The sequence below is a fragment of the Rhamphochromis sp. 'chilingali' genome (genome assembly GCF_963969265.1).
Source record: "Rhamphochromis sp. 'chilingali' genome assembly, chromosome: 19".
Classification (NCBI taxonomy): Eukaryota; Metazoa; Chordata; class Actinopteri; order Cichliformes; family Cichlidae; genus Rhamphochromis; species Rhamphochromis sp. 'chilingali'.
This window is the reverse complement of record NC_137946.1, coordinates 12180186-12201952: the sequence shown is the minus strand read 5'-3', so window position 1 is coordinate 12201952 and position 21767 is coordinate 12180186. Positions and strand designations below refer to the sequence as shown.

Below are 21767 nucleotides of genomic sequence, written 5' to 3'. Positions count from 1 at the left end.
AGAGAAGAGAACAAAATGTAGCCAAAATCCAAAGACGAGCTATTTAAAGACATTACAGGAGAGCTTGTCTAACACAGAGACAAGCTAAGACATAGGTGTGTGTGTGTGTGTGTGTGTGTGTGTGTGTGTGTGTGTGTGTGTGTGTGTGTGTGTGTGTGTGTGTGTGTGTGTGTGTGTGTGTGTGTCTATATTACACACAAGGACAAAGCACCTTTAGTGTATTATCCTTTCTCCTCTTTCTTTTACTGGCCTTTCTTACTTTATCATTGAGGTCTACTTTATGAACCTTCAACTTGAGCGACAAATACAAATATGAAAGAGCGGCATGAAAAGTGTGTGATGTCCCAACTTGAACTGTAATGCCCTTCAAATAACCACAACAAGCGAGCTATCTGTGCCTTCATTTTCTTTTTCCAAAGTTTGACTGCAAAAAGGAAACATGGCTTCTGAAAAAGGAAAACAGAGAGTGTAACAGAGCAAGTTTTTGTAGAAGGCCTCTTTGTAGCCCGTGCCTCCAAAAAGAGACCCCAGAGAAGTGTAAGTTAAAAGCTAAGCAAACGAAAAACAACATCAGACACATGGAAATGGTAGAGTTGGCAGGTGCTCAGCTGCAGAGAGGATAGTGAGAGCATTAGAACTTCATAGACATCTTTTGTTTTGTTCAAACTGGCACTCAATAAGACGGCTGTGTGAAGTTTAGAAATGTGTAGCTGTTGGCTACTACAAATGAAAGAATCAGCAGCTTAAACAGACTGTAAACAGGTAAGTCCATGCACGCTTCTGTGACAGTTAAATCCCTCCTCACATTTTGCCCTCTTTTGAGTAGCATAGCAGTAATTAGTCGTCTAGTGTAAGAGGACAGAACTTGTGGTTCTGAAGAAGGTAGATGACAAATCACTGTAAAAAAAAAAAGAAGAAGAAGTCTCCATCAGTGGGAAAAGAGGCTTGAAGGCTGTTGGGCAGTCAGCTCAGTGCAGGACTGGATGGCTCCAGCCTGCTTAATTAAAGGGAATTCTCCAAGGAATTTTTAGGCTGATGGCCCTGCAGCTCGGCCCAGCTCAGGCAAGCCGCAGAAAGCAAAGCACAGACCTGCTCATCCACACATGCGAACCCGAGGAGCCCTGAGGGCAGACAAACAAATATAATTGAGACCTGAAACAACCACTCAGTCTCTATCTGTATTCTGGAGTCACAGTTTGTCTCCTCCACAGTGCAGTGAGACGAACCCACATTTCTGATTATACCCTCAACCAGGAGGTGAATACTAATGTGTGGATGCAACATGAGACTGCGTGCTGAGTTTATCTGTCTGTTTGCTATGATTCATTTGATTGTAATGCACCGGCGTGGGTTGGAAGATGATGCATTGTGTTTTATTTTTAACAACGCACTTTAAAAATCGGTTCATATTTGCACTTAGAGATATCCTGCTGATATGCCAGCGTCTAACTGCTAAGATTGGACATCAGTTGTGGAATGAGAGCTCAACTTAAAGAAGAGCCTTACAAAATTGATGCCAGTTAACTAGTAGTTCAATATAATTCTGTCTTCCATCTGTCTGATAGATCTGAATCTACCGTCAGCAGCCAGTAGTGCTGTGCAATACTGCAAATTTTGACAATACGTTACTAAGTAAAAACAAGGGCAGTGCTGCAGATACCAAAAACGATGCTGATGCTTTTAACCTATGAAGGCAGCTTATATAGCACAGAGAAGTGTGCCATGACTTATGAGATGAATCATCATCAGCTGGGTTTTTGGAGAGCTGGAGTGTAAATGTACCTGTGTAACAATACCAATACCAGCGCTGGTATAAAAACCAGAATTAAGTTTATTTTATGTAATACATATTGTATTTATTAAGATCTGAAGTAGTGATTGAGTCCATAAACTCTCTAAGTAAGTGTTACTGAGGTCATGGATTAAGGGTCCTGGAGGGCATTTTTTTTCCATTTGTGTACAACTGAACTTCTTTGTAACTGCAAAAGCAGCTCTGTAGCATTGGCGTCACTTTTCAGACCCTCTGTATCGTCTTATTTTGCTCACTTGTCCAAGTAAATGGGGACCCACTCTTAAAAACATTTCCTTGCCACACCAGCGCCTTTATGTTAACAACATATAAGTGGCAGTTTTTGTTTCCACAGTCAGAACATGACATATTTTGTGCGCACGGGTTTCCCATTTGCAAAATTAATCTGATATATTATGAATCAGCTTTCATGGATAGCATCGTGGCAGATGCACGAGGCTGTTCTCTCCCAGACAGGAACATTTACTGTAGAAAACAGTTGGGAGGGCATGACACATAGACTGTCCTTCCCATTCAAAGAGCATTAAAAATTCAGAAGACAGTCAGAACAATCAGTGCTGCAGGTTTTCTTCTTGCTTTTAGGCTTCAGGTCTTGTTTTCCCTTTGCTGTTTGAGGAGGCTGTTGTGTAAGAAATGAATTGTGACACAGAGGAAAGTATAAGTCCTGTGACACTAAAAGTGTTGCTGTTCTCAGCGATGGTAGTGCCTGACCTCATCCAGGCTCCCGGTGGTTTCACATATACACAAAAAGCGATTATCCCAGGGGATCGTGAAACTGGAGCATCGTGATCCTAAAATTATTTGTTATGCCCAGCTGCTTTTTTCCCCTTTCTTTCTTTCCTTTTCTTTTCCAGAACATCTCTGCCGACAGAGGGGGGAGCAGATCCCGTGGCAAATCGAATCAAATTACAAGAACGTCTGTAGTGCGCATGATACATGAAAATGAAAATAGACAGTAATGAAAATATCCTTGTAAACTATATTGGAGGGCTTGACAGCACATGTAAAAACCTGCAGAGAATTGTTATGTTTGTCCTCATGATAATTTCTATAATGAATATTAATGCAACTACATCAAAGAGTAATAATAGTAAAGGGCATAATCACTCTGATCATGAACCATAATATTTGAGTTATCTTCTAGAGTCACTCTGTTTTCAGAAACTGTTCAGTCAGAACTTTAGTATAGCTGTCCTTCCCTTGGTTCGCTGCCATCCTACAGCAATGACTGCTGAGGCAGGTGGTAAACACATTTTCTTTTTCTCCTCTTGCAAATCAAAACTTCATCAGGTATGAAAGCTAGGTGATGAATCTATAAACCAAATGTGCATGAAAGTATATCAAAAAAAGCTTTTATTAACTACGATGCAACATATAAAAAAAGCATTTGCTTTCCAACACAGCCTTAATATTTGAATCATGGCTGTAAAAGACTGTAGCAGTCAGCAGTGAAGGTGCTACTTAGTACAGTATGAAGCATGCACTATGAACCGACTTCAGAGTGCTTTGAATTCAGTATATCATTCACACCTCCAGTTATTGCCTACACGCCGCGCTGCAGTAAGCAGTGAACGTTTACACCTGATTCTGTTCTAGCAGCTATGCAGTGCTTTGGGCACAGCCATGTTCACACTAAGCCAGGTACATTTCTAAACGCATCTGTTTCTCGCCGTTTTGGCCCGCTGTCCAGACTAAAAGCTTGCACAGAAGTGTGAGGTCCTGCGCCGCCTGCCTTGTGTGTGACAAACGAGAGTCGTAGCCAGTCACTCCAGGCGCTGCAGCTTCATTAAGTGCTCGCCACACTCGGGTCACTCTGGCTCTCTCTCACGTGCGGGGAAATGAAAAGCTATTCGAGACCATTTGAAAGACAGCGAGCTGCAAAGCTTCAAGGAATGTTTTTCCTTTTGAGGGAACTGGATCAGGAGTTGAAATTGTTTTGCTTTTCTGGAAAACAAAATTTTGATTTAATGTTGAAATGCCATAAGCTTGTTAGAGGGCCAGTCTTGCAGCATCATGGGGAATATTATGAGACATTAAACAGGTTTTTATAGTACACAGGTGTTGATGAAAACACAGCTATGTGGTCCATACTTGTGCTGCTTCTCTCTGGGAGTTTTGGTGTTCCCTGCCATAAAATAAAAGCATGCTTAATAATGCTATCTAGTCCTAGTCCTGTTGCTTTCAAAAGAATCTCACTTTTGGTTAAATAAAGATAAAAAAATAAAAAAACAAACAAAATAGGAGCCTCTGAGTAAAACGCTACATAATTTGTCTATGAGTAGTACTATGAGTAGAAATCCACCAATGAGATGCTCTCCTTTTTTCGGTGAAGTTGTAATATTCCTCATCTTTATCCGAGTCCTTTGTGAAATCTCTTCAGTGTGATATCACTATCACTCTGGACATTTAACATTTAGATGATTTCAGTGGCTGAGTATACTTATCGAAACTGTGGAGGAGTGTAGAAAGTGAAAAGACAGGGAAAAAAAGCAACTCTCCACCCCCGCAGTATCTTTTTGAAGCCTCACACTCGATGGCGAATCAGAATATATGGAGGGAGTGAGCGCCTGCGAGAGGGAGCGAGATTGAGCCTGCGAAGAAGTTTAAAGAGATCGGCGGATGCAGCTCTCTCTGTGTCGGCTGGCTCCGACAGGTGCTGTACAACATTTTGGGTTTAATTAAGTCTAGTGCACAACTGAGACAGGCGGAGCAGGAAGCGGCAGACTGCAGAGCAGAGGCAGCTGCAAGAAAAGAGAGACGGAGGTTTGCCGAAGCCTTGACCTTATTTTACATGTTGAAGTTAATGGAAAGGAACAAGTGCTGTCATCACAGTTTCTCCCCACTATGTGTGCGTTTCATGCAAACGCACACAAATGTACGCGCTCGCATGCTCCCTCTTGCACTCCCGAATGTCACTTTCTTCTCTCTTTCTCTTTCTGTCAGCTCCTCTGCAATTGGAGGTCTTTGTCATATCTGAGTCTTCGTGTTTCTTAATGTTCTCAGTGTTGTTGGAAGGGAATCTGACTCACTCCGTGTCTTCTTCTGCAAATTTGTAGGTGGTGACCTCGGGAAAAAACAGCAGAGGATACCACTATATCCTCGCCAACCTGGTGAGAGCTCGCAACTTGAAACAGCACAACACAACTCGTAGCAGAAGTGCTTGTGTGTGATGCAACATTGTGCAAAGAAGTGCAATGTTCTCAGTGGATACATCTCAGGAGCACAGTCAAACTTGGTTCTCTCAATATATAGTTGTGTTAGACTTAAAACTGAATGGTGCAATTAAATCGATGAAGTTACTCAGCGTGGATAAGCTAAAGCAGATTTAAATCTCTCATCTTTTTTTCCGTTCTCCTAATGATCCTTTTCTCCACTACCACCAAGTTGTGCTCTTTGCTCTCAGGGTTTTTCCAACATGAGTCTGGACAGGGTCTTTTCTGGTGGAGCCAACATCACAGGCTTCCAGATCATCAGCCCAGACAGCCCCATCGTCCAGCAGTTCCTCCAGCGCTGGGAGCGCCTGGATGAAAGAGAATTCCCAGAAGCCAAAAACACTCCACTGAAGGTCAGTGAGGCGAAGCTGCCGATGCTGCAGTTGCATTTTTATTTAACATCTTCAAAGGCTGCCGTCGCTATTCATCTTCTGAGTTTCAGGGTAGTAACTTGGCTTCAATCAGAGAAAATATGTCAGTGCGAATCATTTCAGGGATTCAGTTCAGTTCGTCTCGCTTGTTTTACACGAGCAGCGCTCTGTGGTAACCTTGCTCTGACGGCAGCTCAGTGTTATGTTGGGTCTGTGTGATGTCACTGGTGCATCATTGGGATTTCTTCTGGCCTTTGACTCAGTACACATCAGCACTCACCCACGATGCCATCCTCGTGATCGCGGAGGCCTTCCGGTATCTTCGGCGGCAACGAGTGGACGTGTCACGTAGGGGGAGTGCGGGCGACTGCCTCGCCAACCCTGCAGTGCCCTGGAGCCAAGGCATCGACATAGAGAGAGCCCTCAAAATGGTAGGACTGAGAGCCTGCACTGTCTCACTGCTTATTTTATTTACTTTATAGTTATATGTTTGCTTATTCTCACTTTCTACTTAGTAATGTTTCCAAAGTTTTTATTCTTTAGGTATTTTTTTTCCTCCCATGTTTTCTTTTTCTGTGAAAGATCCCTAAATGTTTTGCCTCTATAAACTACAGGCTACAAATATAGTTTTTTATGCCATTACTTGCTAGAAATACATTATAATTTTTTTTCACAATTTAATAAACAAATGCTGCAGCACTTAGCCATTAAAATATTATAGAACTGTGAAAATGTATTGAGCCACCCCTCATTTATTTATATTTTGTATAAGTTTATACAGTTCTAACAAGCTTTCCACTGAGGCTTTTAGTGAACAGTAGATGAACACACAGGTCTTATGTTACATCTTTTTTGCTTATGTCTTAGAATATGATTTTTTAGATTTAGTTAATGAGCCATAGATGTCTGCCACTTGTTCTTTTCGCCTCCACTTTTCTCAAATTTGTTTAAGTACACACTGCACACCATGACAACATACGTCAAGTTTCAGGTTGGTTTAAAAAAAAGATAAAATACCCAAGAAATGAGGGCTGGCTAAAGATTTTTGCCTTTTACACTATATTTAATAGAACCATGTTATTCTGTGAATACACCCATTCCTTACATACTGCAACGTGAGCAAACAATTATAAGAAACCTGCTTCTGGTGCTCCAAGTTAGTCTGACCTAATAGACTGGATCCTTATTTAAAGTGATTTAACTGATTAAAAATGAGACCAAAAGGTGAAGCAGAGCCTTATATCACAGCCGTATGACACACGTTACCATGTGGTTTATACATGCTGTATGTTAGGAACAGGTGGTATGATGCTTTTCTTGGTGCCTGGCAGGTCCAAGTACAAGGTATGACAGGAAACATCCAGTTTGACACATTTGGTCGACGATCTAATTACACAATCGACGTGTACGAGATGAAACCAAGCGGCCCCAGGAAGGTAAGTGGGCACTAAGGTTTGGATGTCATAATTTAAAAATTTATAATTAAATACTTTTTGCAGGTTGAGTTTATGATACAGACCCATGCTATGTGCTTTGCATACAACTACACAAGCATAAGTAAATTTGAAGCATACCTTTTTTGAGGGATTTTCTTCTCTGGGCATATTGGCACTACATAAGTTAGGGCTGATACTGATTTGGACAGAAGCTGCCAGTAGCCCGGGCTTTCTGATCCAACTCAAATCATGTAAGCTCCCGCTCCCTCTGAGAGTTTGATCTGGAATATATCCACCAAGAAGCAGCCAAGCCATGCAGATGGAAGCTTGAAGTTTTGGAGAATGGATGAATAATTGTGATCACCTCACACTTACAGAGAATTTAATAATAATTGAGTATACTCACAAACATACTGTTTAGACATATATTCATGGATATTTAAATGCAAGTTTTTAAACTAGTGTTCAGGTCTTGTTATTTTAATTTAAGAAATTCTCTCAAATAATCATCTATCCATCGATTTACTTCTGGTTATCCAATTCAGGCTGGAGCCGGTCCCTGCTGTCCTAGGGTGAGAGACAAGCATTCATGCTCACATTCACACCTACAATTAATTTAGAGTCACCAATCAACCCCACGGATGTCTTTGGACTGTGGGAGGGAGCCAGAGTACCTGGACAGAACCAGTGCAGACACAGGGAAAACATGCAAACTCCACACAGATTGCTAACTGCTAAAACGCTAACCACCACACCACCCTTTCAAATAAGTCATATGGAGTGTTTTTACAGGAAACCCCTAACATGATGTTAGTGGGTTAAGCAGCAACATTTACTTGTATGTGATTAGAACTATGACAGTGAAATACACATTAGTAGCATAACACCTACAGGCTCAGTGTAAAAAGATTTGTACTTTGTACTGTTTTGAAACAAAAAATTGTGCATAAGGAAGAAGATCCAAAGTTTTTGACATGGACAGAAACAGCTAAGAGGTAAGAGCTGCAGCACACATTAGCATTTAGCTACAACGTGTCCATTTACCCTACATGCATGGACACATGTCTTCTCTTGTGCCTTGCTAAAGGAACTGCTGTGAGGGAGTGCACTCACTTGGAAAAGCCAGTTAGCTAGTTAAGTTGTCAGCTGTAGCGCTTGTCAATGTTTGTTAGTTTAGATGCTAAAAGATTGGGACCTGTTCTTCTCTACTTCTGGCTGGACACTGTCTATGTCCCCATTAGTTTGTAAGGTACAGGCACTGGAGTAAATCACGCCCACACATCTACCCTGAGCCTGAAGGTGAAAAGATTGTGTTTTACGCGTTTTTTTTTTTTTTTTTTACTATTAACGGCAAGATTTTTTTGATTTCTGACTACCTTTCTGAATCGTAACAATTTCGTTACACTGTGATACAACTCCACATTAGTAAGTAATACACTACTGAACCAAAAACAATAATGTCTGAACACACACACACCCTTACACGTGACACCCGTAAGAGCTGCGGTAGCTCTGTGACACTGAAACCCCCACAAAGCTGGCACCGAAAAGGAGTGGCCCCATAATGTCCACACAGCTCAGTTCACAAGACAACATACATCACAGACCCCCCCATCCAATCACAGTGTGAGACAATCTACAGTGACAAGAGAGTGAGTACTGCGCATTATAGCTTCCAGAAATGGGAGAGTTCTTCTTGGCTGAATAAATCAGAGTCTAGCAGAAATAAACATAATACAGCTACTGGAATCATCTCAGGTTGAGCAGCAACAAGCCAGGCTTTGTTTGTGTTAGATCATAATGTGTGTCTTTTATGTAGTATTAATAGAAAGAGAAAAAAAATCGACTGCATTGGCTAGATAAGGCATTTTTAGATTATTAGGTTTTTCTTGCTGGTATTAATTTTATCAGTCCTCCAGTGCTCTATGGGTGCTGCTTTCTTGTTATATAAGAGAACATTTGCTGAGCCAGGAATAGATTACTCCTACTCTGCTGAAGTGTAGCCCAGGTGAAGTGAGGAGAACCACTATGAGCTTTTTATTAAATCATATATCAGGAGCAACCGACACCGTCTCCAGCCGTACAGATAGAGCTGACCAGCTCACGTGAACTCGGAGGGTCTACTGTGAAAATGTCTTTCTGCTTCTCGTAAATAACTGCGGACCTCTGTGTTGTTTTCAGATCGGCTACTGGAATGAGTACGAAAAATTTGTATATATAATGGATCAGCAGGTCACCAACGAGTCCTCTTCTGTGGAAAACCGAACAATTGTGGTCACTACTATTATGGTACACACTCAAGTGGTTTTAAATGTTTCACCTTAAGATTTCTGCCACTCAAGGTCAAGGTGTCCTTTGTTGCAATCTGTCCTGGGAGGGTAGAATTATTTTATTTTCAGTTGCTTTCCATCCACTCACTACATGTTGAAACAGTCGATTCACACAGAGTGTTTCAACTGTATCCGTGTGGGTGCCAAAGCATTTTGGTTTTTTTATATTACAGTGGGCTGTTGTAGTAGTGACATCACAATAACGGCTTTGGTAATGATAACTATACACATCGTGTTCTCATTCAGTGCATACGTAAGTAAAAATGTTTCCCTCTCATTAAGTAAATTGTCAGTGACGCTGGACCAGAGACATGAAATGATCTGCATACAAGGAGGATGTAAACAGCCAATGGCTGCAACCTTTGGCTGTTTATCCCTTGTCTAAAATTTACTTAGTTAAAAAATTTGAATGAGGATGAGAGCGCTCCAGGAGTAAGCAGGGGTGAGGTCAGTTAGATCAGTTGCAGGCAGTAGCTGCAGTTTAGTGATCATCAGCCATTTTTAAATGTAAGATAAGGTGCGCCTTATCTTACATTTAAAACCATGGCCTCTCTGTCTTTCTGACTTTGCCTATTATGGTTGCATCTTAGGCAAATTCAGAATGAAATAGTCACGCATTCCCATTTCAGTGTCTGGAAACTCATACTCATCTTACCTAGACTGGAAGTAAAGTGTTGTTTAGAGCGAGGGAAGAAATGAAGAAGCGTAGTGCCATTGCATTATTTTTTCTCTCTGCCAGACATGATTTTGATTTGAACAGAAACCAATTATTGTTTTTAGAGGCATCGCAGTCATCTCATTAACTTCATGTTTTTATTACTTCCCATGACATTAAAGAAAACGTTTAATGAAAGGACTACCTCGCTTTGTTGGGGTGCAGTTCTTTCATTTTTTGTCTCACCATAACACCGAAGACTGCGGAGCAAAAGGGATGTGGAAGTCTAAAGTTCAACAGGAGCCATGCTGTTGAATGCTCCAAGAACATCAGCAAAAGCCAACAGTCTCCCGTGAAGAAATTGCATTTATTCTGTTCTATTAAGCTGAATAACCTCTGAAAACATGTGCATGCCATACGACAAAGTAAGTACAGCTTTGCTTAATATCCCCCCCAAGGTGACACTGGTTCATCTTTAATGGCAAACATGTTTTGGATGTTACATATTGGAGGAATGATACAACAATCAAGGCACAGAGGCAAAGCATATTAGCATAATCGAGGCGATGAGCAGATTATTTTATTGTCGTAACGGAACAAATAAAAAGAGCAATTTGAACCAGCTTTAAACTACTTTTGTGGTGTGATTCAGACCTTTTTTTTTTTTTAAAAAGTTGTTCGATAAAATGAGGTAATCTCCATGTGTTTGATGTCTTTAATCTCTCTGCTGCCACTGACGTTTACTTTATGAACTGGAAAAGTGCTCCATTCAGCTCGTCCTGCCCCCTGTGCCTTCGCTGATGCAAAGCACACGCAACCCCCCACCTATTGCCCATTTCTGCAGATTTAGATTTTTCTGGATCAGGTTAGCATGAGGGAGGCCCGACATCCTGCTTTGCACTTTGCACTCAGTTATAGATGCTTTGCTTCTCCCGTCGGTGCAGTCGGCCTAGTCCCCCCTGCCACCCACCCCACCCCTTCAGTCCTCCACTTACGTGCCCGTACATGTGTTTAACCTGTGTTTGTCTTTATTCATATGTTCCCCTCATCTGTTGGTGCCCTGCACGTGTGCATGCAGCAGTACCAATAAAGGCCTCATGTGACCCATATGGTTTGGTCACTGTGGATGTGATCTTGCTTTACCATGAACTAAAAAATTATGTCTAATTAACAGGAAGCTCCATATGTGATGTACAAGAAAAACTATATGCAGATGGAGGGGAATGACAGATATGAAGGCTACTGTGTCGATTTAGCTTCTGAAATTGCAAAACATGTGGGGATAAAGTATAAGCTGTCAATAGTGCCCGACGGGAAGTATGGAGCCAGAGATCCAGAGACCAAGACGTGGAACGGGATGGTGGGTGAACTAGTCTATGGGGTAAGTGTCAGCCTGCCTGTGTTTCTGTAAACTGTCCGTCTTTTGTCATTGTTTGTGACTCAGCTCGTCACACAAAGCACATAGTAAAACATCCAGTTTTATCAGATTAACCAAGTTTTTTCTTGACCAAAGTAAGTTTGTCTATAGCCAATTAATCCCTTAAAGCTTCAGTCATATGTCATAGAAAACAGTTTTACACTTCCGTATTTTTCGGATTATAAGGCGCACTGTCGATGAACAGGTCTGTTTTCATACATAAGGAGCACCGGATTATAAGGCGCATTAAGCGAAACAAAACAGATAAGTCAAACTTTAGTCAACTCATTCTTCTTGCTTCCTCCACTTCCGTACCATTGATTCATTATGTTTAATTCTCTCGCAGCTGCTCTATTCCCATGTTGTTGCAGTATATTAATGACTAACCTCGTATTGTGGATGGATTTTCTCAGTTGTTCTCCTGACTGAAGTTTGGTCCGTTTACAGCATCCTGCCATGCGATTGCATTTGTCCCTAACCATCGGGAACCCTCATGTGACTTTTATCAAGTGGAAAAAAGTTAGCGTTCATCCTCCAGCTTTACTGTGTTTATGCTATGCTAACAGCTATATCGCTAGCAATCACGTAGCACAGCGGTCCCCAACCCCTGGGCCTCGGACCGGTACCGGTCCGTGAGTCGTTTGGTACCGGGCCGCAAGAGTTGAGGCTCAGGTGTGAAATGTATAGTTTTCAGGGTTTTTATCGGTTTTCAGCGTTATTTTGTAATTGTTTTTATCGTTTACTCGGTTTTCCTGGGTCTTTTCACGTGTGTTATGAATAAATTTTCTTTTTTTCGGTACCGGTACTAGTTTTATTTTGTTGTATTTATCTGCGACACCTTAAAGGCCGTTCCATGAAAATATTGTCGGGCATAAACCGGTCCGTGGCGCAAAAAAGGTTGGGGACCACTGACGTAGCACATCATTATATACCAGCTAGCCCAACTTCAGTAACCCTACAAAAGTCACTACTGTTTAGTTTTCTGTCTTCATTTATGTTGGAAGTGAAAGCAGAGCTGTACGTTTTAATTCTTTCAGAACTCTCTCAGTCAGAACATGCAATATCATGTTTAGGTGGAAACTAGCGAGCTAACTTCATGCTAACTTGTAATTCTGTTAAATTTAATGTTTTCATGGATGCCTGGATGTTAAACTTAATTGTTACACCTGGTAAAGCAGTAACGCTGATCATTTTATTAAAGATGAAAGAATTTAGACAGTTTTTAACTCTCAATGATGCCGCAGTGTTCGTTTGACTTTAGGACCTGAAGTGAACTGAGTTTTGGACCCAGATTACTCCGCGAGGTGAGGCTTCTGACTACGGTAGCCGTAATGCTCCGACAATCCATCAAGTGGTGCAGCGTCGTAGCTTACCGAAGTCGTACTAACATATTTATGACAGATTTTTGTGCGCAATGAACCGCATAAAATCAATTCGAGGTCAGTAATCACAACCAGAATTCATACATAAGTCGCACTGGATTATAAGGGGCACTGTTGATTTTTGAGAAAATTAAAAGATTTTAAGTGCGCCTTATAGTGTGGAAAATACGGTACATAAGAATAAATTTAAAACAAAGAAAAATAAACATATTTATCTGGAGAGTGACTCAGTTTTAGAAATCCCTCCTTCTCCTGTAGAATCCACTCAACTGAGTTTGTCATGTGTCTCGTGGATCACTCACAGCCGAACTGGCTTGAACAAGACAATTTGCATCTTTTATGAGGCCTCAGCTGCTGAACGAACGATGCTAAAACATCTCACACGGTTGACTGCAAATGTAAAAAGATATGCATGCAGACGGTGATTCAGTGCCTGATTCACAATCTGACACCTGTAGTTTCTGCCGTTATGTCTACAGCAGTATTAATAGCTGGACCGACAGAGATTGCCATCTATTTTAATTGAACGAGCCGTGACAAGGCCTCATCTAAATTTGTGCATCAACACTAATTTTATATTGCTGCCAATTAACTGCTGGGACGTAAATTCACAATGAACAATAGGCAGCTGCTTTTGCCTAAGACCCCTCCTGAATTTATCAGCGACATGAATCCTTTGTGTTCAGTTTTCTTTAATGTGGATTACGTTACACAGCGCGGTCAGTAAGACCAGAAAAGCAATATTGAAGCAGCAGTCTATTCTGTTCCAGTCACTGCAGACATTTGTCAGCATTTGTTTCTCATACTAACTGATGAGCCTGAAAGGCAAAGCAGAGGATCTGTTGGAGGTGAATTTAACAGGCTGATTCACATTTCATGAACTGCTTACATAAGCTCATCCACCTCTGTCTTCCAACCCTCCGCTTGATTCAAAGACATTAACAAATGCTGAGTGACTCATTTTTAAATAGCAGATCCCCTCTGAAGGGCTTTATCACAGGTCTGCTATTCAGTATATACTAAGCTGTGCCATTTCACAATGTTCATTCTGTTTACTCTGTGAATGTGCTGGGAGTTTGAGTTGGTTTGAGGTTTATCAATATTTACTCTTTTACAGAATTTAACGCTTTGTTTGGTTATTATTTCTTTTCTGTTAGACTAAATCCCTCTGTGCCTCCTTCCATTTTCACAGAGAGCTGACATAGCTGTGGCACCACTAACTATAACGTTGGTTCGAGAAGAAGTGATAGACTTCTCTAAACCCTTCATGAGCTTGGGCATCTCCATTATGATTAAGAAGCCCCAGAAGTCCAAGCCTGGGGTGTTCTCCTTCTTGGATCCACTGGCCTATGAGATTTGGATGTGTATAGTTTTTGCTTATATCGGTGTGAGTGTGGTGCTCTTCCTGGTGAGCCGTTTCAGCCCTTATGAGTGGCATCTGGACGAAAACGATGAGGCCAAAGACCCTCAGAGCCCCCCTGACCCTCCAAACGACTTTGGGATTTTTAATAGCCTGTGGTTCTCCCTGGGTGCCTTCATGCAGCAAGGATGCGATATCTCACCAAGGTTGGTTTGTTGTGTTCACTCCACCACATCTCCGATGTCCTTGTCATCTCTCGTTGCATTTTATAGTCCCATACATGCGTTCCCATCATGCATTGGTGCATATAGGTTATTTTGAGCTTCACTATTAGGGCTGTCCACCTAACCTCGTGCTCCACTTCACTGCACTTTCCTCCCATTTCTATATGAGCAAGAAACCATCAACAACTCGTCATCTTTGTGTTTTGAAGCTGCATGCTGGCAGCAATGCTTTGCATCCACAAAATAACTTATATCCACCATGCTGAGGGCTGTAAAATGCACAGGGGTCATTACATTTCATTTAAAGTAGGGACTTGATTTCCTCTTGACTCTTGGAGGGCTACCGTGTTTTTGCTGCATGTCCCATTTTACGGTCATCAACTTGGTGCATATAGGGTATATTGTGTGGAAATGATATCAGTTCCATAACTATATATTTTTCCAACACAATGGCCATCCAGTCATACCCTCTACTCATTCACTCATCCATCCATCCGTTTACTCATCACTGTTCTGGCATCTCTGACTTCTTCAAGGATTCTTGTTCTGACACTTCCTCTTATTTGACTTTGGAAGATTGTAGAGAAGCTGGTTGAAGAGCTAAAGCAAACTAATTTGACCAAAGGTTCTCACAGATTTTCCCAACGTTTCATGGAATAATTAAACGGGTGATATGTCAAATATGTTCTTGTTTTTATTTTATTGGACTTTTAACTCTGAGTTTTTTAATGTTATGTTTAAAGAAAAAAGCAGAGAAGGCACCACTCCTGAAAACCTGGAATTTGCAGATTTCTCAGTCTCTAACACCTCACTGGGAAAAAAAAATCAATTAAGCAGCAAATGAGGGATTTTATGTTGGCTTCAAAGTACATGCAGTTTTTGAATTAAAACTGCTGATGCTGTAATTTTTGCTAAATTATTCCTTATAGCTCCGACACAGACCAGCAGTTCCCAGGCTACTCTAACAAGAGGAAATGTATTCTCTGATTTCCAATCCTTAATCACACCTTCTGTTGCCTCTAGGGCATTTTTGTGGCTAAAGCTTTAAATCTGGTTCAACCACATTTTAACCAACTAATCTCTTATGGAAATTGATCTTACTGTGATTTTCTTTTCAGGATTAACTCCATTTATGAGCAATTTTCAGATAACACTGGTAGAGTCCTCACACAGCATCTCTGAAACACACTGTAGGTCTGGTGAAGTGACCGTGAATACACAAGAACAAAAATATAAAAACGAACTAAGAAAACAATAAATTAAGAGAAATCCAGAGCAGCGCATCTGCAATGCAGGGATTCACTGCGATTGAAGTGCGTCCTCATTTAAACAGAGGAATGAGAGTTCATCTGAGAGCAGCCGAGTCAGTATGTGTGTGATCGTTAAAGCAGAGGACCAGAGAGAATAGTCAAATTTGAAATTACGTACCCGGGGTTGAACTGCGAGGTTCCTTCCTCCCCAACGTGTTGATGTGAGCATGCTGATTTCCTGTCTCTACCTCTGCTCTTTTTTTCCTTTTCCTTTTTTTACTCCTCTTAGGTCTCTGTCCGGCCGTATCGTGGGAGGAGTGTGGTGGTTTTTCACCCTCATCATAATCTCTTCCTACACGGCCAACCTGGCTGCCTTCCTCACCGTGGAGAGGATGGTTTCTCCCATTGAGAGTGCCGAGGATCTGGCCAAGCAGACAGAGATCGCCTATGGGACTTTAGACTCCGGCTCCACTAAGGAGTTCTTTAGGGTGAGTGTCTCAAATGCCTGTTGCTATCCTGCTGCTGCACTGTATAAACTGACCTCTTTTTAGGTGAATAAGCCTCTATAGCTGTGCTGTGTGTTTTGAACCATTACCTGCCAGGTAAATAAATAAATAAATCCAAAGACTCATTACTAAAAAAACAACCTTAAACTACTTTTTCTTGATGCAGCACTTTCAAACTACTGAAACCAGACCAACTGTATAACTACATCTAATGAATTCATTATTAAACCTAAAAGAAATTAAACATTAGTAAAAACACAAACAGCTGTGCGACAGTTGCATGCGTTTCTTTTGTTTATCGATTTAAAAGTGCTGCCCTGAAATGAATAACTATGCTGAGCTCATATTTCTTTCAGAGAGGAGCACCAGTCCGCTTGTGACTGCCACTGAACTAAATGATGGCATTAGGCTTCAGAGGCAGCGCCTGTTATCAGCCTGTTCACAAATCCATTTTGTCCACAAAATTAACTTTGGTTATCAAAATAATTTTTCCCAGCTTTTTGGCAAAAGGAATAATTCAGCTATGAAACTGGGACAGTAATGCTTCCTCGTGCGGCCATCTGCAGTGCCATTAATCAGACTTTGATTAGCCTCACTGTGTCTTCGCTAATTTACTCAAAAGTGCTTCAGAAGCAAAAAGAAGAAGTACAAAAATAAACGCCTTATAAAAAGAAACAGATCAGGCAACTGGTTAGTGTTTATCGTTTAGAAAAGCAGGTAAGGTAATTTAAAAGCCTGCATGTTAATTAATGCTATTATCATTTTGAAACTGATGTATCTGATTGTGTAGATGTAGCTCTGTCTTAGCTTCTTAATCGCTGCCAGATCTTAGATGTCCTCAGGAGGATGTAGTTAAATGAAGTGATTGTTCAGTCTGAGTATCAAACACGTTTTTGTCTGTCTTTGAAACTTTGGAAAAACTTTAAAGAGAAACTAGAAAATGTCATTATAATTCCAATTTGCTGGCCTCTGTCACAAAACTGCAATCTCACAATAGACGCTCTATTCCTTGGAAATGGAAATGTCATTCACATCCGATGTCCAGCTCTGAGCTGTGTCTATTTTTAGTCCCAGTCGTTCTCTTGGTGTGATTGCTTGGAGTGAGTCTGAGACATTTCGGTATATACAAACCCAGCTCTCCCTTTAGACTCGAGAGTGATCGGGATGCAACCACATCCTACAATCTCTTCTGAGATTTACAGACAGCATAAATACAGCATGTTTCTCTGTGTCGGGTTGGGTTATTTGCTGCTGGCTGGAGGGCTTTCTTGTTAGGACAGAGTCAGTCCAAGCATAATCAAATTAAAGCATGCATGCAGAAAACAATCGCAGACAAAAGAAGAAAAGATTCTGATTATATTTTAACTTCGGGATGAAAGAGCATTGCTTTTGTTTATCGTGTTTAACTCCAGTGAGGGAAGGGTTTTGCAGGGATCTAACCAAGTGTAATATCTGACCCAAGAGGTTTACAAAGGTGTTCAAGCAGAATAGCTCGATCTGCTGTGCAAAACTGACCCGAGGTCTGAAAGCACAGAAATGGAGCAGTCAGTATGATCGGTGCCAAGGAGGTCTGTAACTTGATGTCTCCTGCAGTAAATGAAAGTATGAAAAATGGGCCTGTTTAGAAAAGTGTCATGGTGCAAAGGAAATCTTCGTCCCAAAAAGTTGAGGCCGACTGGGAAATGATAAAGTCTCGACTCGTCTGTTTGGGAAATTTAGAAGGATTTGGTTTTCGATAAAAATGCAAAACAAAATGGTAACTGGCCTGTATTTATATAGCGCTTTTCTAGTCCCTAAGGACCCCAAAGCGCTTTACATATCCAGTCATCCACCCATTCACACACTGGTGATGGCAAGCTACATTGTAGCCACAGCCACCCTGGGGCGCACTGACAGAGGCGAGGCTGCCGGACACTGGCGCCACCGGGCCCTCTGACCACCACCAGTAGGCAACGGGTGAAGTGTCTTGCCCAAGGACACAACGACCGAGACTGTCTGAGCCGGGGCTCGAACCGGCAACCTTCCGATTACAAGGCGAACTCCCAACTCTTGAGCCACGATCGCCCCCAAAACAGCAAGTCACTTATCTGTCAGAAATTCAGTTTCATTTTACTGGCTTATATCCAAACTCCGCTTGTACAAGGCTGTTGTTATAGCTATAGACAGACAGAAGTGTGGTTTTAAGTTGTTCCTATTATCCATATCTGCGCTCAGTTCAGTTCCACCAGCCGATTGGAGTCTTTCAGTGTCGCATTTCAAGCTTCCTCCTCCAGTACAAAGACATGCATGTTAGGTCAGCTGGGGATTCTAATTTGGATGAGAGTGTGTTAGCTCTGTGATACACTTGTGACACGCCTCTTGCCCTGTGACAGCTGGGATAGGCTCCAGCGCCTCCACAACCCTGACTTGGATAAGCGGAAGTAAATAGATGGCTGGAAAACAGAAGCCGTTGTCTATTTGCCTTATTTGCTTATCATTCTGCAGTATATTACAGATGACTGACACATCTAGCAGCCTTAAAAAAAATATCTCATTCACATCTGTTGAATGAGACATTTTTTACAAATAGATATTAAATTGAATATTTTAGTGGCTTCCTGGTGAGTCATTGCATTGAAGGCAGCACCATAAGCAGCAGTTCCTCTCTGTAGATGCTCTAATCTGTGATGTATTAGACAGGATGTGATTTATCAAAGGTGCTCCTGAGGAGATAATTGACAGACATGTAGTGACTTTGTCTTGAGTGAAAAATATGGGCTCTTTCTGCATACAAACTGGAAATGCCAACGCAGAGGAGCGCTTCTGATGAAAGGTTTTTGAAATCTGGAGATTAGACACTAATGATTAATAGAAGCTATCAATGCATTTCAGCCTGATCATCAAAGAGGATGTATCACTTAATACAGATAATACATGCTCCTAGGGCTCATAATATATGATGATAACCAGTATGCTAATAATTAAACATACGCTTTAATTATTTGTTCTGGTCCTCAGAAAGGTTTTTTGTCAAGCCCCTCAGCTTTTTAAAGCATTGCAGAGGTAGTTTTATTTAGAATAGATGCAAATTTCTCATATCTATTTTGTGTCTTTCTTTCTGCCATTCTGCCATTTAAACCTTCCATTGTATATGGAGTTGTATAAATATGTATAATATTTAAAAAGATAAGTAAAAACATTTTTGGAGACATTTTTGGAACTACACCTATTTGCTACTTGTGGACTAATTAGGAAGCTAGCTTAGTATGAATAGACAGCTACTGTACAGCTTGGTTCTCTCCAAACCTAAAAAATTTACTAGTATCGTTAAAGTTCATTAAAGTATTAAAACCATATGTAATGTCACAGACTGGTTTGTGAACAACTGTTCACAAAAGAGACCATAATTGAATGATAGTGTTGTTTTTTTATGCTGATTATAGCAAGCTTGTTTAACAAGGTACTGAACTGTCTGTGGGACACAACCTGTCTCCAATCAGTCAGTCTCTCTGAGACAGATTGGCGAATGTTTACAAATAATTGTCTAATCTACAAAGGTGGATAGATTGCTAACATGCTGCAATCAGTCATCCTGTGCTGATTAGTGCATCTCTTTGCAATTCAGTGGTTGCATTCTAGTTAGAATCCTTTATAAAAGTATTGTTGCCAGAGGTTTCTTCCTGTTAAAAGGGAGTTTTTCCTTCCCACTGTCGCCAAAGTGCTTGCTCATAGGGGCTCATATGATTGTTGGGTTTTTTTCTCTGTATGTATTATCGTAGGGTCTACCTTACAATAAACAGCGCCTTGAAGCGACTGTTGTTGTGATTTGATGCTATATAAATAAAATTAGAAAGTAGAAAGTAGCTGCCATGCCATTTTTCACTACATCACCATTTGTGGAGAAATTTATGAATTTCAGTTTCAAATCTATAAATTTTTGGCTCGACTCTGAATGGAAGTACTTAATGGGAATTTCTTTCTATGCAGACAGCAACAGAGTTGCAATTATTGCAGATTTGTCACAATTAATCACCATATTACCAAAAGCAGATTTCATGTAATCGCCAACTTGACCCCATTCAGTTGCAAAATGATCTCTCAATTTAACAAGTTAAACCATAAGAAGTATTACCTCCCTGTACAGCTGCTGGCTATATAGCGAGAGATCAAAGCCACTCTATATATGAGGTGTAAATATGTTTATTATTGTTGTGAAGTTCTGAAATTTTAACGTAGAGGTTTAAGAGGATTGACTCTTGGCACAAGGCTCAGGTGGCCAGATTTGAGAAACCACTGTTAGCTTCACCTCTTTACAGAAATTATTAAAATCTGCTATATATTATAGGTATTGGGATATTTTTTGATTAATTTTTGCACATAATCTGTCCTGAGCTTCACTCTCTAGTGTGCAACAGTTTACAGAGTATGGTGAACTGAACCAACTAAATTTAGCTTGTTGCATTTCACTGTGTTGTGTACAGTGATCAGATGTTAGAGTGGGGAACGAGCGCATGAGCGAAGCAATATTAAAGATCATTTTAATAACAGCTTTGTGCTAAATGAGCCATGCTTCTGTTTGGTTGCTTTCTTAATTTATTTCCACTGATCATGAACATACAGTAAATGAGTTGTAATTATATCCTTAACCATGCATGTAACTAAATATTGAACGCCACTATATAAAAACACCAAAAAGAGTGCACATGCTTTGCTTTGGCCCGTTGTCTTCGTTTTGAGATGCCAGCAGCGTGTCAGACACGCTCAGGGCCATGAGTCACTCTTAGCTCTGTCAGCTGCTGAAAGACAAACTGGTTGCTGGAAGAAGGACTACTTCATTTTCAGAATGGATGACGGGCAGTAAACCCAAATTTCTCACTGGCCGGAGGACGTGACCAGCTTGTCATATTCTCGATGTTGTGGTTACACCAGTAATTAATTGAGAATAATTTGTCTCAGTTAAGCCACCGTGGTGAGAAGATTTCGCAGCGCTTATATCAGTTTGACAGCGTGAGGAGTTTCACAGATTTCCGCACAGATGACCGGCCTACTTCTGACAAGCATACATTTACATGCAACCCAGAGAAGAATTGCAGTTTGCTCACTATGGTCAGACCTGTCATCAGCTATTATTGTCATGCTAACAGTGTTTACATGAACACTCCACTGAACTGAAATCGTGCATATGTCAAGAATGATTCACTTACTAGCCCGAGCCCACAATCCATTACATATCTGGTGAATTATTTATGTTGCCGTACACGTTGCCGAGCTGACACAGTTTGTCAGTTCACTCTGATGTTTTCATTTACTCTCACCTAATAGAAATAATGGAAGACTGACTCACATGACTACTGAACATACAATCTGGAACAAACCGGTCGCACAGACGCTGTTAATAAATATGAGTTCAAGCCAAAGTTCCCTCTGAGATTCATCTCTCACAGCCAAGTGCAGGTCGCATTAGCCCAGTTTAATGTAGCCTCGTTTTTTTCCCCTCTCCTCTCTATTGTAGACAGCTGTGTACTCCTACTCCCTGGTGCCCAGCGATCAGCCTCTCGCTGGCCATTTTTAGCAGCGTACTGAGTGTCAGAGTAGGGCCGTGCTGTGCATGTCTGTAGCTGCTCCAGCTGGCAGCTGACTGGGCCACAGAGGTGAAGCCGTCAGACTTGAAGTTAGCGGGTCAAATAAGTTAAAGAAGATGCCATTACAAAAGGAGTTCTTGACACTGTCAAAGAAGAGTGTATTTCAGATCACCCATGCACAGCATGTGAAGAAGAAGTACTAGAAAGGTTTTTTTCCCTTTTTTTGTTTTCCTGGTGAGTCACAACTCGTGTT

The 21767-nt window shown here is 41.1% G+C and overlaps 1 protein-coding gene across 3 annotated transcripts in view; it reads left to right on the top strand.

Annotated features, from left to right (window-relative positions):
• Positions 1 to 21767, top strand: part of LOC308387328 (glutamate receptor 3-like) — a 78912-nt gene that overhangs the window by 43648 nt on the left and 13497 nt on the right. For all 3 annotated transcript variants that reach the window (XR_013969925.1, XM_080867282.1, XM_080867281.1), the window contains 9 exons: positions 4867 to 4920; positions 5214 to 5375; positions 5657 to 5824; positions 6725 to 6829; positions 7375 to 7401; positions 9011 to 9118; positions 10989 to 11195; positions 13806 to 14179; positions 15737 to 15935. Coding sequence is in view for 2 of the 3 variants with exons in the window: in XM_080867282.1 (XP_080723408.1) it covers positions 4867 to 4920; positions 5214 to 5375; positions 5657 to 5824; positions 6725 to 6829; positions 7375 to 7401; positions 9011 to 9118; positions 10989 to 11195; positions 13806 to 14179; positions 15737 to 15935 (1404 nt within the window). In the remaining variant the exon portion in view is untranslated. The remainder of the gene's footprint in view (positions 1 to 4866; positions 4921 to 5213; positions 5376 to 5656; positions 5825 to 6724; positions 6830 to 7374; positions 7402 to 9010; positions 9119 to 10988; positions 11196 to 13805; positions 14180 to 15736; positions 15936 to 21767) is intronic.